The following is a 21,704-nucleotide window of genomic DNA, read 5'->3' on the forward strand; positions in this document are numbered from 1 at the left end:
ATAATAGAGTTTATAGAGGCTAAGAATTATAGAATTCTGAAATATACAGAACGAGTCAAAAAACCTTAATTCCATAATGAAAGATACAAGAAAAATACAAGAAGCTGCATGGAACTTCTGGATGTTGAAAACAAAGTGCCATTTTGGAAAAGTGAGGTAATATTTATTAAGCACGTAGCACAATGCCTAGCACATAGTAGATGCTTAATAAATGCTTGTTCCCTTTCCTTCTTCCTTCCCAATAGAAAGAATCCACAGATTGCTTCCAAGGGGGAAGAAAAACCACAACTGTCAAACTGCATTACACAAAATTGTTAAATTTAATCATTCCACTGACAAATGGTAAATTTAGCAAGCAACCAAAAGACTTTCAGATATAAAGGAAAGGAAAATTGAGTATCACAAGACTATTTTGCATTTACCAGGAATTTTGGAAGACAATAGGATAATAGATTGCAAAGAAGAAAAGAACTCAAGATGCACTCCAAATTGAAATATTCTGCACATCTGAGCCTAACCATTAATTAAAAAAAAAGGATGTGCATTTAATAAAAAAAATGATTATTTAAAACTTCCTTAGAAAGAAAAATGGACCTGAAGAAATTATTTGCTTTTCAAAGCAGAAATCACATAGAACTAACAGGAGAGAAAGAGCTCTAAACCATTGTGGAATAAGTCTTACAACACTGACTACATATGAACCAGTTTTTGTAGCAGAACTAACAGAATAGAAGGGCACATAAATAGAGGAAAGAAGATAGAGGGGAATATATGATGTAACCTAATCAAGTTAAAAACTAACAATGAAAGGAATACAACACCCAAAATTTCTCAGAAAAGAGCCTTCAGGAAAATGAGTGAGGAGGCAGAGAGACTAAGGCATGCAAATAATATTTTACTATTAGGAGGGGCTACCACTGATGACTGCCTCTATGGGAGAAAAGAGATTCTATAAAGTGAAATAAGGATCTTCAAATGCATATGATCAGTAAAGATTTGGTTCTTACAAAGACCATTTTTCCTGCCTTAGGAGAGGGGGAATTAGCACTCCTGTGGGCAGCTTTTGCACAGGAGAGTGGGACGACATGGATCCAGGGAGTCTGCCATATTGGCTAGACTGTTAAAGCATCTAAGCATTTGTATTGCTAATGCAAGTGGGCCATGGAGACAAGATGGATCTTATATACAGAAAGACTATGGGAGGGATCTAGGAGTAGGCAAGTAGTTTGGGGTGACTGGAGGGGAGGGGTTTGGGAGTAGGGAGTCTAGGGAGGATCTTGATGGGAGTGACTGGGAGGTAGATTGGGGTCTAGATAGGATCAAGGGTGGGAAGTGGCTGGGGCCATCAGGAGGTGACAGACAGTACAGGGCTAGGTTAGGTTAAAGGTAACAGAGAATTGGGAAATTGGATGTAGGCCATAATGAAAGGCCATTTGATAGGATTATATAGCCTCAGGCAAATGCTAAGAGACTCCCTTGACCCAAGTGGGAGAGTTCTAGGAGAGTCCAACGTAGGGTTTTCTTGGGCCCGTACTCCATTATTCCCCTGTCAAACAAATAGGACCCAAATTCTTTTAGGGTAAGGGGCAAAGGTCTTGGCTTCTGAAACTGCTTCCTGCTGGCAGGGGGCATGAGTCCCTGCTTCAAGGGGGTCCCAAAGAAGAGGTTGACTGGAACCAAGCACAGGCTGCATCCAGGGGACAGTGGGGTGACATTGGTTGGTACCTGCTGTTTGCTAAGAACTGTAGCTGAATGGCCTATAGTCTGGAAGACACAAATCTGATAGAAAAGACTGCAGGGCCCAGATGTAGGCAGAAGTAAAAGTATAAGAGGTCCATTAAAATCATTTACATTTGACCTGCAGGATTATCTGATCTTGTTGCTTTTTCAAAAGTTTAAGTAACATTTTTGTAGGTAGAAGTTTTCCACCCCTGGGTTCAATAGTTACATAAATGAATTTTCCAGAGACTGACTTTCACTTCAGTTGTCACTGAAATTCTCCTGGACAAATCAAACTGAAGATGTTTCCAGTTTAATTTCAGTTGTTAGGGAGTATTGAATGACTACATAATCAGGTCAAAACAACAAGATCTCATGCACTAGCATTAATCTTTTACTGACCACTTACTCTGATTATAGAAATTTGCTATAAAAGAATAAATCAGGGACTAGATTTAGGGCCCAAATATTACAGGATAAAACATCCTTAGCTCTTGGATTCAAATAATTCAGTTTTCCAACCATGCAGTATAATATCTGCCTCATAGGCAGTCAGGAATAGCCATGTGGGTAACATCCCTTTTCAAAGGAACATAATGGGGAAACTGAGCCTGGAGGATCCCATCTTAGACTGAGGCTAAAATTGTCCTCTGAACTTTTCCCAATACAGATTTCCCACCAGAATCACATTATTTCTGAGTAACCTGCAGCACCTCTCTCAGAGATGGTGGATTACTGATTATTGACGGATTATTATGATCCATCAGACAACTCTAAATAAAATCATTTATGGTCTCATTAGCTTTTACCTCAAATGGCAAGTTTCACTAATCACAGCTTAGAAAAAACTTCTAGGATTTACATCTCAAATTTAAATTTGTACTGGTGTAAAAAACCAAAAACGGTCATTAGAGATTATTTCTATATACTTGCAAATTCTCAGCAAACCTTAACCCAGACAAGCTTTTTGGCAAGTTTACACATTAAAACAATAACCAACAATAACCAGATTATTTTAGCTGTAACCAGTTTATGAAAAGTTGCTTGACGTAACTGATACAAAAAGTTTACCAATCTAAAACTTACACTAATCAGTTGACTTCAGTTTTGTTAAATGCATTTCCAAATTACTTTACACGGAGAATCAGCATCTCATCATTAACAGTTAAAACTACAACTTTAAAAGAGTGTGCTTACCCAAGTTCAGAGGCTAGCTTCTTTACCATGTCCCATTCCCCCCATCATTCTCTCCCCACAGCTGCTGGGGGTTAAGGTGGGGGTGGGGTGATCAGAATGTGCTGAACCTGGGTGATGCTTCCAGGCAAAGGTTGCCCCGGGGCCCAAGGCTATTGCCAGTGGGGCTCACACTTTAGCTGCTGCCATTCCACTCTCCTTACTTTTGCCAGTGAGGGAGGGCAAATTCGAAGGTGAAGGGGGAAGGGTGAAACTCTCTTGCCTTATGAGAGGGGTTAACAAAGAAACCCTCTTGATTCTAGGGAAGGGAGGGGAGAAGGGAGTGAGCAGGGTTGTAAGGAGATGTTTCAGAACTCTTTAGTGATCGATCACAAAACCTCCAGAATCTGCTAATATGTTTTTTAGCTGTTCTAACTTTTCCCTGTAGCCCCCACGAAGGAAGATTCAAAGATGTAGAGGGAAGGGAGTAAGTAAGCCTCAGGGAACTAAAAAGCACCTGCAGTTTTCCCAATTCCCTGGCACTGAGAGAATTGACAGAATTGGGCATACACTACCAGATAGGGCATCTGTCCTTGTCCTTTGTGCTGCAGAAGGTGTACCCAGGTCCATGGCTTCGAACTGAACTGATGGATCCAGAGCCTGAGAGCCTCAGGCCAAGTGTGAGACAGCCTTATAACTGTCTGCCTGAAAAGCACTTCCAAGCCTTCCTAGGTGCTTGGAGAGCAACCCCAACTGCAGGGTGAAAAAGAGGGGGTGCTTATGTACCTTGCAGTTTTGGCTGGAGGAGAGCTTGGGGTTAGGCAGCTTCCTGGTTAAGGCCACCAAAATGTTGAGGTTTAGGGGTGCTGGGACCCCAAAATCATGATGCATAGGTCCTGCCTGAATGAATTCAACTTGAGCCTTCTTTCAGCCAAAGACAAGATTTATTAAAGATCTGCCATATTGGTCAGCTCTTAAGGAATCTAAGCATTTGTATTGTTAATGCAAGCAGGCCAGATCTTAAGAATCTGAGTCCTGGCAGTATATTTTTTTAAAAATTAAGAATTACAATGGCAAGGGAAAAGGTTAATAATAATCAACTGTACAATAACTACAAAATGCATAGAATATTTGGGATAAGTATTTGTATATTAGAAAGTCCTTAATGAAATAAAGAACATTTTAAATAGCTGAAGGAATAGTCAGTATTCAGTATTCATAGCTATACCATGCTAATATAATAAAAATGATAATATTGCCAAAACTGACATACTTTTTATGCTATATCAATCAAATTACCAAGGGAATACTTTATAGAACTTGATAAATATCAGTATTTATTTGGAAAAACAAATCAAGGGAATATCAAGGGAAATGATAAAAAGCAGCAGTTACCAAAACCACCTGGTATTGGTTAAAAATAGATCAGTGGAATAGACTGGACAAGGAAAAATCAGAAACAGTAGAATTCAATAGCCCAGTGTTTGATAAAGTGAAAAACATCAATTATGTATGAAAACTCCCTTATTTGATAAGAACTGTTAGGAAAACTGGAAAGCAGTCTGACAGAAATCTGACACACCTTACATCACATTTACAATACGTTCCAAATTAATATTAAAATTCGAAGAGAAACAGATCATAAACCTCTAGTGTTAGGATATGTATCCGTAGCCAAAGAAGACGTAGAGCCAATTACAAAAGATAAAATAGATAACTTTCATTACTTGCAATTGAAATGCCTCTACACAGATAAGTTTTATGTATGTTGGGTAAGAAGGGAAGTGATCAAATACAGAGAGGTTTAGGAGGATGAAGATTGAAAAAATATTTGATAATTTAGAGATCATTAATAACTTGAGCCAAAGGGATTGAATATCGCCTACTTGATATAGTCAATCACCCTTTGTTTAACTGATCATTAACTGCCTGTGATTTGTGATCTAATAATTTTATTTTACTTTATTCCCCCAGAACTTAATGTTTTAGCTTTGTATTTGATGGAATCACTAGGGTACTTCTTAGGAACCTTATCATTTATGCTGCTTCATAGGACTGTTGCTTTTTAAACTAATAGAATTGTCATCATAATAAGGCAGCAGTTAACATTTCAGTAGTGTATGCCAAGGTTTTAGCTTTTTGTTCTGGCATAGTCGTGGAGAAGGAGAAGTGATCAAGGTCAACTCTTGCAAGGAAGGAACCATAGCAGGTGTGTGTCTGTGGAGGAGAGTCAATACTCAGACAAAATGGGTTGAGAAAGTGGATCAGTGCTCAGATCAGCTTGAGTATTGTTTGATTTGCAGGGCATATATTGCCAAACCCTGTGTGTAGAGGCTCACCATTACCAACTTATTTTAGTGTAAAGTTCAATATAATGCAGGTTTAGCTGGGGCATTACAGTTCAAGCTATTGGAAATAATAGAAAAGCCTCATTGGCATGTCTTTTTATGTGTAACTTTGTGGGCTTGAAGTATGAATTCTAAATCATAGAAAGTCTCCAATAGAGCTCAATTACAATGACATTTTCTTTCTGCATATAGGGTAAAAGCTGGATTGTGAAGCGAAGTTATGAAGATTTCCGAGTACTTGATAAACATCTCCATCTATGTATTTATGACAGACGCTTTTCCCAGCTCTCTGAACTTCCCCGTTCTGACACTTTGAAGGACAGTTCAGAGGTAAGCAGTCAGTATTTCCAGGAAGCAATCAAAAAAATTTTTTTAACTGGCCAGCATCTTGGTCTCTATACTAAATATTACCTGTCCTTTAACCTTCAATTTATATTTCTGAGGTCACTTAACTTTTTTTATTATTGAAAAACAAGAGAAAAAATCAGGGCTTTCATTATTAAAATGACTTTAAAGTAAAATGTTATGCTAGACCTCCCTTCTTTCATTGCTGAAGAGTATATGTGCGTGGGAAGGGGTAGGTATTGTGATTTATGGAGGTCTGGTGATTTATTGTCAGTGTATTTTTTTTAATTATTTTTGATGAACTACTTTTTATTATTCCTTTTAAATTTCTGGTCCAAGGTGTGTGTGGGGGCAGAGGAAGGTGGGTGGAGAGATGGGCGTTGCAAATGAATGCAGGGTATAAATAAGGCATTAATAAAAATAAGATAATTTTTCAAAATGAAAAAAAAAGTTAAGAATCTTGATTCTTACTCAGTTTTGTAATCTAGTCCTTGGATTCTCTGAAGTTAATAGGGATGATACTGTGATATTCTTTTCCCCATAGAGCAAAGAACATTACTACTTGGACTTTTACCTGTATGCTTACTCTTTTTTTAACCATTTAATGAACTGTGTTAATTATGTATTTGAACTTTTTTTAGCTAACTTAGCTATTCATATATCTTTTTACTTGTTTCTCTATCTGTGCCATTCCTGCCTTCACAGTTTGCTATGTGTCTATGTTTTAAATGCAAAAGTAGAAAAACTAATCTGATATATAATTATAGGCTATTATGGTATCATTAAAGCATAGTTAGTTAACTAAGATGAAGGTTTTGTATGTGAGACAAGTATGACTTGTAGTGGCAAACAGCATCCAAAACAAGGGAGGTACTGATCAAATACAGCACTTTCACATAACATTTTATAATGGGCTTTATGTATAATGTGAATGTTACTCATATTACTGGTCCACTAGAGAGAAGCCCTCTATTGGTACGGACATGGTAGTGGTTCCGAAAGAGTGTGTAAGAATGAAATCTCAAACAGATCCTGCTGAGCTAGAAACACTCACAGTGTGGATTGGTGTAGGAATTTGTGTTTCTCATCAAAGGATAACCTTAACTATGTTTAAAGAGACTCTTTACCAAAAATCTGGCCCCCAGTTGAAGTGAATACTCAGCCATGACAGGAGTGGTCTGAGTGATGAAGTTGTACATCCTTTGAAACACTGAAATAGTCTTATGGTGGTGAATCATGTGGCTTATGCCAGTCTACTTTCTTTGAATGTTGGAATGCCTATAAATTCCTGATTCTAAAGCTATATATTGCTACCAATTATTTTACCATTTAGGAGAGAACTTTGTCTCAGTGTTATTCTGCTTGTTCTTTCCGTCAACAGTTGGTCACTCAGATGCTTGTGGCTTACCTGTCACGTCTCTCAGCCATTGCAGGGAACAAGATCAATTGTGGACCTGCTCTTACCTGGATGGAGGTAACTGTCTAAATATAGCCTCAACTTGGATTTTTTTTTTCATTTAAAATTAAATATTTTTTAGCTTGTCATTTTTTTAACTGTAAGGATTAATGTTGAAAATTGTTTAGTTTCAAGAGAAGCAAAAATTTTGCTCAACTTTTTATTATGATTCAGAAAAATGATGTTTATTTGCAATGTCTTCCCATGATAGGTTTTTGTATAGAAGTTAATAATTTTTGTCTTTTTCTCTAATTTTCACCACACGTAGAATGTACCATGTAGAACATTACCACCACACATAGAAAGTTTCTTAAAGTACTTTTGAGATTCATAAATTTTTTTGTGTTTCCAATATATGCCACTAATGCTAAGTGCTGAGGATAAAAGACAAAAGTAAAACAATTCCTGACCTGCTGCAGTAGCTTTCATTCTAAGTGGAAGATGCGATGCACATACATGAAGATTTAGAGAATATATACAAAAGAAATGATGAGGAGGGGCTTCAGGTAGAAAGAAGCAGAAAGAAGCATTTGAGCTGAGTTTTGAAAGAAGTCAGGGATTCTAAAAGGCAAGAATGAAATACATTCTATACCTGGGGGATAGGCAGTGGATGAGAGGGAAAATAGAGAATTCTGTGTGTTAAACAATAAAGAAGCTAGAATGACTAGCTTGTAGAGTATATGGAGGAGAGTGGTATATGAGAAAAGAACTGAAAGAAAGAAAGGAGATAATTTGTAAAGAGCTTTAAACATCAAACAGAATTTTCATTCATATTTGATCCTAGAGGTAATAGGGAGCCAGTGGGTTTTATGAGGAGGGGATGAGAGGAGGAATGTGGTTATTAGACTTGTGCTACAAGATGATCACTGTGCTGTGTGGAGGATATATTGGAACAGGAAGATACCTGAAGCATAAATAGCAAATTGGAGTCTAGTAGAGTACTCTGGATGAGAGGTGATGAGGGCCTGACTGAGTCTGTGTGAGAGAAGAGGAGGGGGACATATGCAAGAGATGTTTTGGAGATGGAAATGACAATATTTGACTTCTCATTAGGTAAATGGGGTGCAACACAATAAATAACTGGAGGTTGTGAACTTGGGTGACTGCAAGCTTTTGATACTAATAAAGAAGTCAGGATGGATTAGGAATAGGGAGGAAGACAATGATTTCTCCTTTGAACATGTTGTGAGTTTGATATGCTTAAACAAGTATTTTAAAATATCCAATAGGCGGTTGATGATGTTACACTCGAGCTCATGAGAGAGACTAGGGATAGATGTAGATCTGAGATTCATCTTATGTGGATGATGATTGAAGTAATGAGAGCTGTTGAGATCACCAAGAGAATGCAGAGGGAAAGTAGATGTGGGCAGTTATAAGTGTGGACATTTATGTGCTCATTTCAGGTAAATTCATTGAAATATCTACTTTATTCAACCAGAGGTATTCTAACTCTTTTTAAAAATGCAAAATTTATTTCCATAATTAGCTGTATCTCCAAAAAAGCAAGAAAAACAAAGAAAATGAAAAAAAAAATTGTGCTTCAGTTTGCACTCAGAGTTCTCTCTCTGGATGTCGATAGTGCCATGATTGACCTTAGTAAATTAGGAAGTAAAATTAATTGAAAAATGAATTTTTTTTCAATTCAGTAAACATTTATTAAGTCCCTGCTATGTGCTAGACACTGTATGCTAAACCCTAGGGATACAAATAAGAAAAAGAAAGACAGTCTTTGTCCTCAAGGACCTTAAAATCTGGTGAAGGAAGGCAACACAGAAAAAGAAACTGGAAAAGGGGAGGCTACCAAATGGCCATCTTCTTCCACAGAAATAGCTATCTTCTCCACTAAGCCCCCAATGGTGTCCTTAATTAAAATCCAAAAAAAATGGCGCATGTAATGAATAATTTCATTTTTTTATTCATGACTTATTTATTTGGTATTTATTTAAATCATTAAACACCCCCAAAACAAGCATTTCCATATACAGGTAGAACACAAAAAGAGGAATGAATATATATACATATGTATATGTGCATATATACATGAAATTGTCAGTCTATATTTCATAATGCTTGCTTTAAAAAGAAACATATATCAAATTTTGCACATTACTTTCATAGCTGTACTATTTTTCTTTGCTTCCCTCTCTACTGTGTATTTATAAACACGTTCAGTGTCTCTTGAGGGAGAGGTAGCCTTATTGATAACCTCTCCTCCCTCTGCCTAATTACAAACTAAGGTTGGGGGGGTGTAGGGTGGGGTGGTGGAGTTGGGTCTTGCTTTTGGAGGTAGCTTTAAAACAAGGCCTTCTACGTCCTTGGGTGTGACCTTTTGACCGTATCTAAGTTTTACAGAACAAATTCTTTTATTAAGGGGAATTGTTATGTGACCAGCAGAGTGCTCTCTTATTTCAGGTTCAATGCTGGGATTATATGAGGCACTTGTAAGTCATTGGATATTTGACAAAAGATTTTCTTTGCCCTTCCACAGCAAGGTTGTGCAACAGGGATACAGTAGGACTTAGCTTCTCTAGATATGGCCCTTTCTCATGTTCACCTGGTAACATTTCTGGTCACCAGGTAAGGGTATGGTGACTCACTTAGTCCTCAGAAGTCCATTAGTTTGCAGGGCCCTGACTGTCCATGGGTTGGACTTTGTATGTCCTTCAGTAACCAGGAAGCTGTGCCAAGGAAACAGGGGCCAATCAGGTCTTCTTTTAGGGCACATTAATCCCTATTGCAGGTGGAAAGGAGGAGGGGTTGGCACAACCATTGCTTTTGGGAAATATTGGTAGATGTTACACCTCTCATATACCACACCTTGGCTACTGGGTGTCTAATCCTTCCACCATTTAAATACTTGTAGAGTTTTTATTAAACAATCTGTCTGGCATAGCCAGTACTAAGAGTAAAAAGGGAGAAAGAGAAGGAAAAAAAATCTACTATTATTACCACCAGCAACACACACACAAAAGAAAAAAACCAACAACAAAAAAACCCGAAATGTTTCCTTTTAGGGAAAACTAATTCCTGTTGCAGGAGATTTTTTTTCCTTTTTCTTTTTTGTCCTTTAATCTCTCCTTCCAGATCAAGAAGTTTGTTGTGGCTATTCTGTTCCTAATCTTATCTTCCCCCTTAACCACTCCTCTCCCTATTCCTGCTTGTTTTTCCATTGAGTCTGATGTATTTCTATACCAAACTACTTGGGTATATGTGATTTTTTTCAACACTTCTTTCTATTTCATTTCATATAAGTGAGGTTCATCCACCTGAATGTCTCCTTCCCTTACATCTTCCTGTATGTATACTGTTCTACAAATCAGTTTTAAGAAACAGCAAATTCCACTTTTTTCTTCCAACTTTCTATACTAATGTATTCTTCTTTTTACCTTCCCTTATTTACCCCCTCTTTAAACCTTCAGAACAAAGCTAACCTACCCTCAGGTCTTTTTCTAAGTTCACTCCCCCAATGGTTTTTGAACACATTAAAGTTCTGAAGGGACATGTGTCTTCTCCCCCATTAGAATGTTAGTTTTACATCAAACAACTCCTTTAATTACTCAAATAAATGTACTTATCTAGGTTTCTCTAGATACTTTTTTCAAAGTTCCTACTCAGCTTTGGTCTTTTCATCTTAAATACTTGAAAATACTCTTCCATTAGAGGGTCACTCCCCCTCCCCCGTAAGATTATACTCGGCTTTGCAGGGTGTTATTCTTGGTTGTAAGCTTTTATCATTTGTCTTTCATAATATTGTATTCTAAAATCTCATGTTGTTTATGGTAGAATCTATCAAGTTTATGTTATCCTGTCTAGTTCTTTGGTACTCAAAAAAAAGTCCTTTTTTATGTTTGTAGTAATTTTTCTTTGATACGGAAACTAGATTTTGTCTGTGACATTCCTGGGACTTTTTTCTTTTGAGGTTTCTTTGAGGAGGTCATTGGTGTGTTCTTTATTTTGCCTTCTGATTCTAATAGATTGGGGCAGTTTTCATTTATGTTTTTTTAAAATATAGTGTCCAGGCTTTTAAAAATCATGGTTTTCAGAATTCAGTAATGCTTATGAATTACCTCTGTTTGGCTGGACTTCCTAGTCAGTTTCTGATAGCATATATCTTAAACTTTCTTATTTTTTTTCAGGCTTTTGATTGCTCTTGCCCTGCCAAACTGGTTCTACAGCAGGGATGGTGAACCTGTGGCCTTGAGGCCACATGTGACCCTCGAGGTCCTCAAGTGTGGCTCTTTGACTGAATCCAAACTTCACAGAACAAATCCCCTTAATAAAAGGATTTGTTCTGTAAAATTTGGACTGAGTCAAAAGGCCCACATCCAAGGACCTAGAAGGCCACCTGTGGGCTTGAAGCCACAGGTTCCCCCACCCCTGGAGGGAGGAAGGGAGAAAGTTTGGAACCTAAAGTTTTAATAACAAAAGTTTAAAAAAAACGTTTTTACATGCAGCTGGGAAATAAGTTATACAGGAAATGGGGTATAGAAATCTGTCCTGCTCTACAGGAAAATTGAAGGGGAAGGGGATAAGAGAAGGGGGGCAGAGATAGAAGAGAGGGCAGATTAGGAGAAGGGGTATTCAGAATGCATGCCATCTTGGGGTGGGGGAGGGATGAGAGGGAGAAAATTTGGAGCTCAAAATCTTGTGGAAGCGAATGTTGAAAACTAAAAATAAACAAGAAAAAAAATAAAAATATAAAAGATAAAGTGTCTAATCAACATTTACTTAGGATTTATAATGTGCCTAGCACTATATATAAGAACAGTTATAGTTATTTTAAAAATTTAGTCATCTCACAAATTCATGGTATGTTTGACCTTAATGTTATTGTTTAAAGCTGTATTCATTTCTTCCTCTAGCATTCTTTGATGAATTTAATATCTATTATTATTCTTATCCGTTTTTTACTTTAAGGCTTCTAAGCTGTGTTCTCTCTGAGTCAACTTATAGAGTCCATTAGATACAAACAAAATTTCACATAACCCCAATTACCTTACAGGACATTTTGCTGTCATTTCTTAAACAGATTGATAACAAAGGAAATCACCTGTTAGTTCATGAAGAATCTTCAATTAACACACCTGCTGTTGGTGCTGCCCATGTTATCAAGAGATATACTGCTCGTGCTCCTGATGAATTGTCTTTAGAGGTAATATTTGAATATAGATGTAAAAGTGAAATTGTCAAATACTGAAGTAGGAAAAATTTAACTTTTCTCCAACACTGCTTGATGTTAATGACAGTTATTTTGATTCTTTGGTTGTGACTTAGCTTTTGAGTGAAATAATTTGAACTTTTACTTTGTGCAATTTAAACCCCCCTTGAAATATGTACCCGTCAGTAAAAGCTTTTAGAGCTGGATGGAGACAAATACTTGTATTGTAAAAATGCCAAGAATGTTAGCAAGTGTGTTTTTTTATCTGCAGTTTTGAATAAATAAAAAATGATTCTAATCTGTGTATTATGTATATATATGTATACATATTTACATATATTAATAGATACATATATATTTACACAGGTGTGTATTTATATATGTGTGTGTGTGTATGTGTTTAAATGCACAAATATATTGATTTGAATTTTGGTTCTGTCATTATCAGTATGACCTTGGTAAACTCACTTAATCTCTTTGGTCTTTGTTTTCTACATCTGTAAAATGAAGGTGATTTGTAAAATGAGGTGATCAAACTAGACCTTTAGTGCCTCCTTTAGCTCTAATCTATGAACATATGGTTATTAGTTATAGTATTTCATATTATATTTTATTAACTGCAGTGTTTTTATCATGGAATAAGTTTATCTTTTGATTTTTAAGTGATAAATGTCATGCTAATAAAAATAAATGTAAACATTATGTGGAATTGTAAACTTTTATATCATCATAAAAATTGAAGTGAATTCTGTTATTCATCATTGGGGGAAGTCAACTGTTTCAGTGTATTCTGAACCATCAACTTAAAGAAGAAGTCAGTAATAGTACATTATACTGGGTTTGCCAATTGGTTGGCCAGTTGGGATCTCTTCATGTTGGGAGATTAACTATTTAGTGCTGTATTTACAACTTAATCACTTGAAAAGAGTGCTGATTAGAAGTCAGAAGTCCTGGCTCCACCTTACTAGGTGTGTGTCCTTGAACAAGTCATTTTCCTTATCTTCAAAATGGGGATAGTTATAATGATTAAACAAGATATATGTGTAAACAGTTAGTAACCCCAACATCATCTGAATATAAGCTGTTAAACTATTATTAGCAAAAATGAACCTGATCTTGATAGCTCATTTGTCACCTTGCTTGAACCATATTGAAAACAAAAGATGGCAGTATGCCAGGCACAAAATCTGAAACAGAGTAACTCTTGAATATGACCTTTTGTAATTACTTGATCACTGCACAAATTGAGTGTAATTTATTCAGCCTGTTTAGGTAATTGTTGACATCCTTTTATGCAGCCAGTACAAAGATGCATTTTGTAGGAAGCAGAAGTCTAGTGAATTTTGGGATCCTTTAAAGGGAGAGTTTCTTTAAAGGACAATAATCAGAGCAGGGAATGATACTTTTCTCCATTCCAGTGCTTAGGTTCAAATTCTAACCGCAACAGTAGTTATGCATTTGATTTCCTTCAATTTTTATTTCATAGGTGGGAGACATTGTGTCAGTTATTGACATGCCACCAAAAGTATTGAGCACATGGTGGAGAGGAAAGCATGGATTTCAGGTAGGTGTGGGAAAGTTCAGGAAAAGTTTCTTCTTTGCAGTTCTTGAAAAGGAGGGGGTGGAGATAATTCACTACCATAACATTTTGTACCATAGTGTGCTTCTATTAGCAAATCAAATATCCTTAAACAACATGCTTTGGCATCTGAAATTTTCTTAACAATCAGAAATAATATAGAAGATACGGGGATGTAATCCAGGACTTGAAAGCCTACTAGGGTACTCTTACCTTCTAGTTTTTCTAAGAGAGGTAAGCTCAGACATCTCATTCCTTTCAATCCATCTTAGTTGTATTTTCCTATCTAGTTATGAAGAAACTATACATGGTTCAAATCCAGTTGGCCCATCCTCCACCTCACTTGGCTGTTTAAGCCCCAGCCATGATTGTGGTGTGGATGAAAACAGTATTACAAACTTTGCATTGGAAGAAACTTCAGAGCTGGCCATCTGGTTCAACATCTCATAAAAATGGACTTCCATCTGCTACTTGAAAAACCTCAGAAGCGAGAATGAACTCACTATCTCCTACGGCAGCTATCTACACGGCTGGAAAGCTCTTAATGTTATGAACTCGCCTTACACTTAGCCCAAATCTTCTTTTCTGAGAGTGTAATACTGGAACCTAAATTTCAGGTTGGAAGAGACCTTAAGATCACCAAGCCCAACTGTTTCATTTGGCAGATGAGAAAACTGAGGCCCAGGGAGATGAAGTGACTTGCCCAGATTGTCAGGTAGCTACTAATTGTCTAAGGATTCAAACCCAGCTTTTTCTGAGTACAAGTCTAGCATTCTGTAAACTCAAATATGTCCTTTGTTCTGCCTTCAGAGGCCAAGAAGAACAAGTCTAAATTCTTTTCTGCTTGATAACTATCAAATAAAGTGAACTATTGTGTCCTCCTCAATCTCCTTAAATTCTTCAGTGGATTCATGATCTCATTAATATGGGCACTGCCTCCAGTGGTACAAACTATAGTCCATACTCACCTTGCCCTGTGAAATTCTTTTCCATGCTCCTTTAAATCCTACATAAAAGATGGATACTCAGCATTAGATGTTTTCTTCTGGATGTTTTAACATTTCTTAAGTACCAGTGTAAGACTCAGTTGTCCATCAGTTATCTTTTCGTTCTTGCTGTATGAGTAGCCTATTTCCTTTTCAAATTAAATGTTTCCCCGGTTTTTTGTTTTTACAGTACTTTGTGTTTACAGGTTATCATTGGCAATATTCTGTAGCCTACATTTTGCCACTATGCATTTCTCCTTTGTTCATTGGGTCACTCATAATTTTTATACCTTGGAGATTATAATTTACAGCCATATGGCCTTACCAAGAGAATATTGCTGGCTTTTTAAAATGCATTTTTGCGTCCAAGAACAACTTGGGATTGTTGAAAGCACTGTGCTGTTGCTCAGATGCATTTTAATTCAGTCTCTGCATCCTGTTCAGTTCTGGGTCCACCTCAGTATATCTGCAGTGCCTCTCCAGAATATACGTTCTGATGTACCAATGTAGTGTCCTGTCCATTCAGCTGAACTTCATTGTCTTAGTAGTGGGCATGCTTCATCTACATGTATTATCAGTTCCTTAAAGAGAGATGTTAAAAAGGACTTTATATTCCTATTAAATTTTAACTTATTAGATTCAGCTCATCATTCTAGGTCTTTTATGCTTCTGATTGTCACCTAACATGTTCACTATGGCTCCGGAGGAGAAAGTGAGGCTGGTGACTTTGCACATCCCTTCCTCACTAAAATCCAGTTCACTGGCATGTCATGACATCACCTCCCTGATGATCTCCTCTTTGAGAATGACAAAAAGCAGCAGCAGCAGCATGTTCACTATCATCCTCAGCTTTGTGTCATATGCAAATTTGGTAGCATGTCTTCATCCAAGTAATTGATTAAAATAATGAATAACAATAGGTCTAGAACAGATTCCTGTGGCAGTCACTAGAGTCTTATCTCCTTGTTGATATTCATTGAAAACTCTTCTTTGGGTTTGGTCATTCATCCAGTTCATAACTACATTATTATGTATCCCACATCTCTGTATCATACTGTCAAATGTTTTGCTAAAGTTCATGGGAAAAGGCTTATACTTTTTTTTTCCTGAAAGGCCTCCCCGTCCTCCTCCTCAGCTGCTGCTGCCGCCATGAATTCATATTAACAAGATTAGAATTTCTGCCAAATCTGTCCACTTCCAGTAATTTTGTTAAAAGAGGCTTTGTTCCCAGAAGATGAATTAACTTGGTATATTATGTTGTATTAATACTGTGCAAGCATGTCTTGAAGTGCATTCATACTTAATTCTTATCACAAAGGTAGATGCACTTGTGATTCTTTGTTACTAAGCAATAAATTGACACATGAGGTTTTCTTTCACTCCCATATGTTAATAGTTCTCAATAACACTTGATGTGAGTACATTTTCCTTTTTTGGGATCCATTTCAGGAAGGCTGATTTAGGGTTTTGTATTTGTTGTTGTTCTTTGGTTTAGAAACACAAAAAGGCATTTTTGCTATTTTATATAGCCTAAATACTTATCTGTATAGTTTTTAGAATAACAGGCTATTAGGTCTTGTCATCTACGATCACCATTTAGTGATCAATAAGCATCACTTCAAAGAGACAAATTTACAATTTAAAAACTGGTGTGCAGGGGGATTTTTTTTTTAGCTTGACTTAAGCACAGGAATCTACCTCCCCCCATCCCCGAGTCCATGATGCCATTGATATAACAGCTTCATGATATCTTTATTAAAATATCTACAGGGGATCGTTTGAAAACCCTGTGAAACCCTATTATATTGTCTGTGGCCTGTTGTGGCTTAATCACAAAATTTTTCGAAGAAATTGATGTAAATTTACTGATTTATAATATGTAACTGGCAGTTAAAACTATTTTGATTATACTGTTGAATTTGAACCTTGGGGGTGAGGGAATCTTAACCTGTGTTTTCATATGTGTGGGGAATTCCCAATATGGAGACTCCTTTAACATAATACACACCTGCAACTTCACTATAACTTGGTCATGAAAAATTGCTAAGTTAAATGACTTGTTCATAGTCACAAACCTAGAGACAAGATGTTAATGTGATTTTCTCTGGCTAGTAGTGTCCCTTTATCCAGATGACTTCTCTAAAATTCATCATATCTCCATATATTATTTTAACACAGAATGCCCTGAATTTTTAAAAAAAGTTAATATGTATTCATTTTAAATTAATTTTAGTCATCATATTCTTTATTAATAAAAAGATGCATCCACATTTGACAGTAGATGAAAACATGAAATTCTAACCCTTATCTCTAAAAGAATTTACACATTAATACAACAGAAGTCTCCATTCTCTCATTTCTGCTATTTTTACTTAGTTCTTTTGTGGGGAAAAAAATATTCCTTTTTTTAAATGTAAAACAGAAAAGGATGTTTTTCAGTTACTCTATGATCCATGCTAATGGAAAGGATTTGTGGTATAATGAAATCCAAATAAATGATTAAAAAACCCCCACTAAGATTTGCTTTTGTTGTGATTTTTGTTTTGGAATAGAAGATTTACCTTCCTAATTTTTTTTTTTTGCTTAACCTGAGAATTACTGTGTGCTCCCTAGAGAGACACTATGGCATAATGGATAAAATATTAAACTTGGAAGCAGGAAGACCTAATTTCACCCCCATTCCTTCAGCTCCAAGTACTTGCTCTCTCACCTGAATTGCCTAAGTCCCTGAAAGGACCCCTCATCCCCTACCCCTCTTGAGGCCAAAGCCCTATGGATATTGAAAATCCATCTAAAATCTTCCCTTAATGATGAAACCACTCCTTTAGTCATACCCTCCCCATCCAGTAATTCTGAATCCCCTTCAGCCGTCATTCCCCCTTCCCTATCTCATTCCTCTCACCCCAACACCCTCTGCTACCACCATGCCCCACTCCAAAGCTACTCACTCCACAGTATTTTCAGGAGTACCTTCTCCATAGGTGACAAACTTGCTTTCATCTTAAATCCTTTTCTTTCTCACACCTTCCATCTTCTGGCAATCACTTAGACATGCCTCTCTGCTAATAACAGAGCATTCCTGGCATCCCTTTCCTAGCACTGGCTACATTTTCACTCCTACCTCCAGGACTCAGTGGTTGAGGTGGGAGAATTGAAATATTCCTTGCTCCCCATTTCCACTTCCAGGTTCTCCCTCTACCAACCTTACTCAGTGGGCTTTCCTCCTTTGATGCTCATTCAGTCTATATCTATCACTCAGTCAATCAAAATTATAGTAACCTTTTGTCTACCAACAACCAGACACTCCTCCTCTTTCTCAATGAGTTCATTGTCTAGCTCATAATCTTACTGTCCTTTATTCAATGCCTGTCCTCACATAGAGGACTTAAAAATACATATTGATACTCCTTCTGACACTCTAACTGTAAAATTTACTAATTTTACTAATTTCCCATGACCTACTCATCCATGCCACTTCAGCTTCATACAAAGATGGTTATACTTTTGATCTTTTCATCGCACACAAACACACCACTTCCATACTCAAGAATTCTGAAATTCCTTTATCTGATTGTGGTTTATTGGCTTTTTACTTCACCCTCTCCTTTCCCATGCTAAATCATACTCTTCTTCCACATCATGATCTCTAATCCCTCAAACCTTCACTTCTTTCCCAGTCTTTCACCTCTGTACTTGTCATTCTCCATTCCCTATCGTGACCCTTTGGTGAACTAGTTTGTCTTAACACTGCCCTCTTCTCTTGAGTCCCTGTCTTCCTTTTCATATTGCTGATTATATCCTGCCAAGCTTTAGATCACTCCTGTCATCTGCTGCTTTCACTCCTACACATGAATTGCTGAACGAAGGTGTAGAACCGTATGTGACTCTTCTGACTAGGTCCACCCCAAATTTATGTTACGTTATTTCAGCTGGACCTTCACTGCTGCTAGACAATTCTTCTACATTTCCCTTGTTAACTCACTATCTCACTTTCCCCAGTGGCTCTTCCAAATATTTTCTTTCCTCCTCAAATCTCTTATGACTCCCTTTCCCCCACCCTCTCAGCTGAGACCCTTACCTCATATTTTACTAAAAATATTGAAGCCATTTGCCAAGAAGCCCTCTTTTCCCATCATCTCACATTACCCATATGCTCTCTGCCACTATCTCTTCCCCTATCACCTCAATGTCATACAAAAAGATGATTCTTCTCCTTGCTAAGGCTAAACCCTCTACATGCGGGAGTGATCCCATTTTATCCCATCTTCTCCTCCAGCAGATTGACCCCTTCATTATCCCCACTTTCCTTTATGTTCATTTTCTCCCTATCTACTGGCTGCTTTCCTACTGCTTATAAACATACCCATGTATCCCCTATCAAAAACCTCTCACTTGATCCATCCATCCCTTCTTTCATCCTGTATCTTTAAATTCCATGAGAAGGAATGGCTAAACTCCTTGAAAAGGTTAGGGTTTTTTTTGTTTTTGTTTTTGTTTTTTGTTGGGGGGGGTGAGGCAATTGGGGTTAAGCAGCTTGCCCATAGTCACACAGCTAGTGAGTATTATGTGTATGAGACCCAATTTGAACTCAGGTCCTCCTGACTCCAAGGCCAGGCTCTGTCCACTGTGCCCCGAAAAGGGTTTCTACAAGAGGTACCTCAACTTCCTTTTACTCTCTTTATAACTCTGTAGTCTGTCTTCTAATTTCATCATTCAAACAAAAGTGTTATCTCCAAACTTAGTTATGCTTTACAAATTGCCAGTCTAATGTACTCTTTTCATCCTCATTCTTTTTGACTTCTCTTTCAGCCTTTGACATTGTTACTCACCCTCTTCTCCTTGATACTCTTGTTCTTCAGGTTTTCATGACACTGCTCTCTCCTAGTTTTCTTCCCACGTATCTGACTGCTCCTTCTCAGTGTCCTTTGCTGGATCCTCATCCATTTCATGCTCACTAATCATGGATGTCCCACAAGGGCTTGTCTTAGGCTCTCTTTTCTTCCTCTATGCCATTTAACTTGGTAATCTCACCAACTCTCATGGGTTTAATTATCATCCTTATGCCAGTGATTCTCAAATCTACTTATCTAGCCCTAACTAACCTTTCCAATCACCTCCAGCCTTACATCTCTTAACTGCCTGTTTGATGTCCCATAAAAATATAAAGCTCATCATTTTTCTTCCCCAGTCTCATTTTTCTTCCCCAAACCTTCCTCTCTACCAAATTTTGTTATGTCTCTTGAGAGCACTACCATCTTCCCTCTCCTTCCGGCTTCCAAACCAGGTATCATCCTTGAGTCCTCCCTCACTATCTCTTACTGTCCATATTTCTGTTGCCATGGCAGTTGACTTCACCGTTACAATATCTCTCATATACCTCCTTCCCCGCTTCTTTCCTCATGCTTCCATCATCTTACTGCAGATCCTTATCACTTCACTCCTGGACTTTTCCATTAGCCCACTGGTTGTTCTCCCTACTACAAATTTTTCTACAGTTTGTCCTCCACTAAGCTGCTAAAGTGATTTTCCTAAAGCACAGGTCTAATCATGCCACCCCCTGCCTCATGACTCCCCATGACTTCCAGGATCAATTATAAAATTCTGTTTGGCATTCAGAGCCCTTTATAACTTGGCTCCCCATGCCCACCTTTCTAGTCTTCTTATTCCTTCCATCCCTTGATATACTCTGCAATCCAGTGACATTGGCCTCTTTGTTGTTCCTTGAACAAGATACTGCATTCCCAGACTCTTGGGTATTTTTCCTGGCTGTCCCCCCATTTCTGAAGTCTTCTCTCTCCTCGTCTCAGCCTCCTAGATTCACTGGCTTCCTTTCACTCCCTTCCAAAGCATACCTTTCATGACTAGTCTTAGTTCTAGTACCTTCCCTTTGTTAATTATTTCCAGTTTATCCTGTATATAGCTTGTTTGTACATATTTATTTGAATAATATCTTCTTAATCAGATTGTGAGCTCCTGGAGAGCAGAGATTGTCTTACCTTTCTCTGTATCTCCGGCAGTTTGTACAGTGGCTGGCACATAGCAGATGCTTAATGTATGTTGAATGATTGACTGACTGAACTAGCTCTGTGAACAGGGGCAAGATTTTTCATGCCTCTTAGACTCAGGTAAATTTCCAAGGTTTTAGTAACAGTAGGGTTGAGATCTGCAGTATTAGGAGTTTCCATGCTGAAGAAATAATAGGTCTTTTACATATTGATATACCTAAACATAAGTCCCTAATGGAGAGACAGTTAAGAATATTTTTGATGATAACAAAGGAAATGTCAGACTAGGATGAAAAATGTTTTATGCCTACCTCTTATAAGAGGATAAGCAATATGCAGGTGATTAGGATTTGGTTATGTATGACAGCCACTTCGTGTTTTATCATTGAGACACCAATGTCATAAAGATATACCAGTCACTGAAGGTACAGTGACTAAGACGTTAATGTGATCATAGTAGATACCTTTGGGAGTCCGTAAGCTCAGGCACAAGTCTTAGGAATACTTAGGCCAAATTTCTAGCAGAATTCAGGACTTCGAAATATACATTATCCCTCTCTTTGTTACTGATCCTGTACATTGCTGGTAACTCATTGTAGAAGAACCATGGCCATACTGCTCAGAAAGCATGAAATCTGTATCTATTTTTGGCTTGTTTTTTGTGCCTTAAATAGGCAAATTATTTTAAGTTCTCTTTATAGCAGTTTTCACATTATAGAAAGAGAATAGCATTATTCTGGTATTTCCTAGGAATACTATGAAAATGAATGAGGTATAAGTTCTAAGGTATATTGGCCTTTACTGCAGAAAGCACTATTATTAAATTTTATGTTTTTATAAGCAATAGACTACATGCCAGAAAAGAACTCCTGTTTAGTCATATTAGCTACATTGTTACAGCCATATACAAAATTAATAAAAATTTGTAAATA

General features: G+C 37.3%; 1 protein-coding gene across 3 annotated transcripts in view; it reads left to right on the forward strand.

Moving 5' to 3' along the window:
* The window catches only part of ARHGAP32 (Rho GTPase activating protein 32), a 359,487-nt gene that overhangs the window by 212,276 nt on the left and 125,507 nt on the right, over nucleotides 1–21,704 (forward strand). For all 3 annotated transcript variants that reach the window (XM_020963784.2, XM_020963787.2, XM_078147104.1), the window contains 4 exons: nucleotides 5,433–5,570; nucleotides 6,967–7,059; nucleotides 12,074–12,196; nucleotides 13,689–13,766. In XM_020963784.2, coding sequence (XP_020819443.1) covers nucleotides 5,433–5,570; nucleotides 6,967–7,059; nucleotides 12,074–12,196; nucleotides 13,689–13,766 — 432 coding nt within the window. The remainder of the gene's footprint in view (nucleotides 1–5,432; nucleotides 5,571–6,966; nucleotides 7,060–12,073; nucleotides 12,197–13,688; nucleotides 13,767–21,704) is intronic.

This window comes from Phascolarctos cinereus, unplaced genomic scaffold (genome assembly GCF_003287225.1).
Source record: "Phascolarctos cinereus isolate Bilbo 61053 unplaced genomic scaffold, phaCin_HiC Scaffold_726;HRSCAF=1367, whole genome shotgun sequence".
In the NCBI taxonomy this organism is placed as follows: Eukaryota; Metazoa; Chordata; class Mammalia; order Diprotodontia; family Phascolarctidae; genus Phascolarctos; species Phascolarctos cinereus.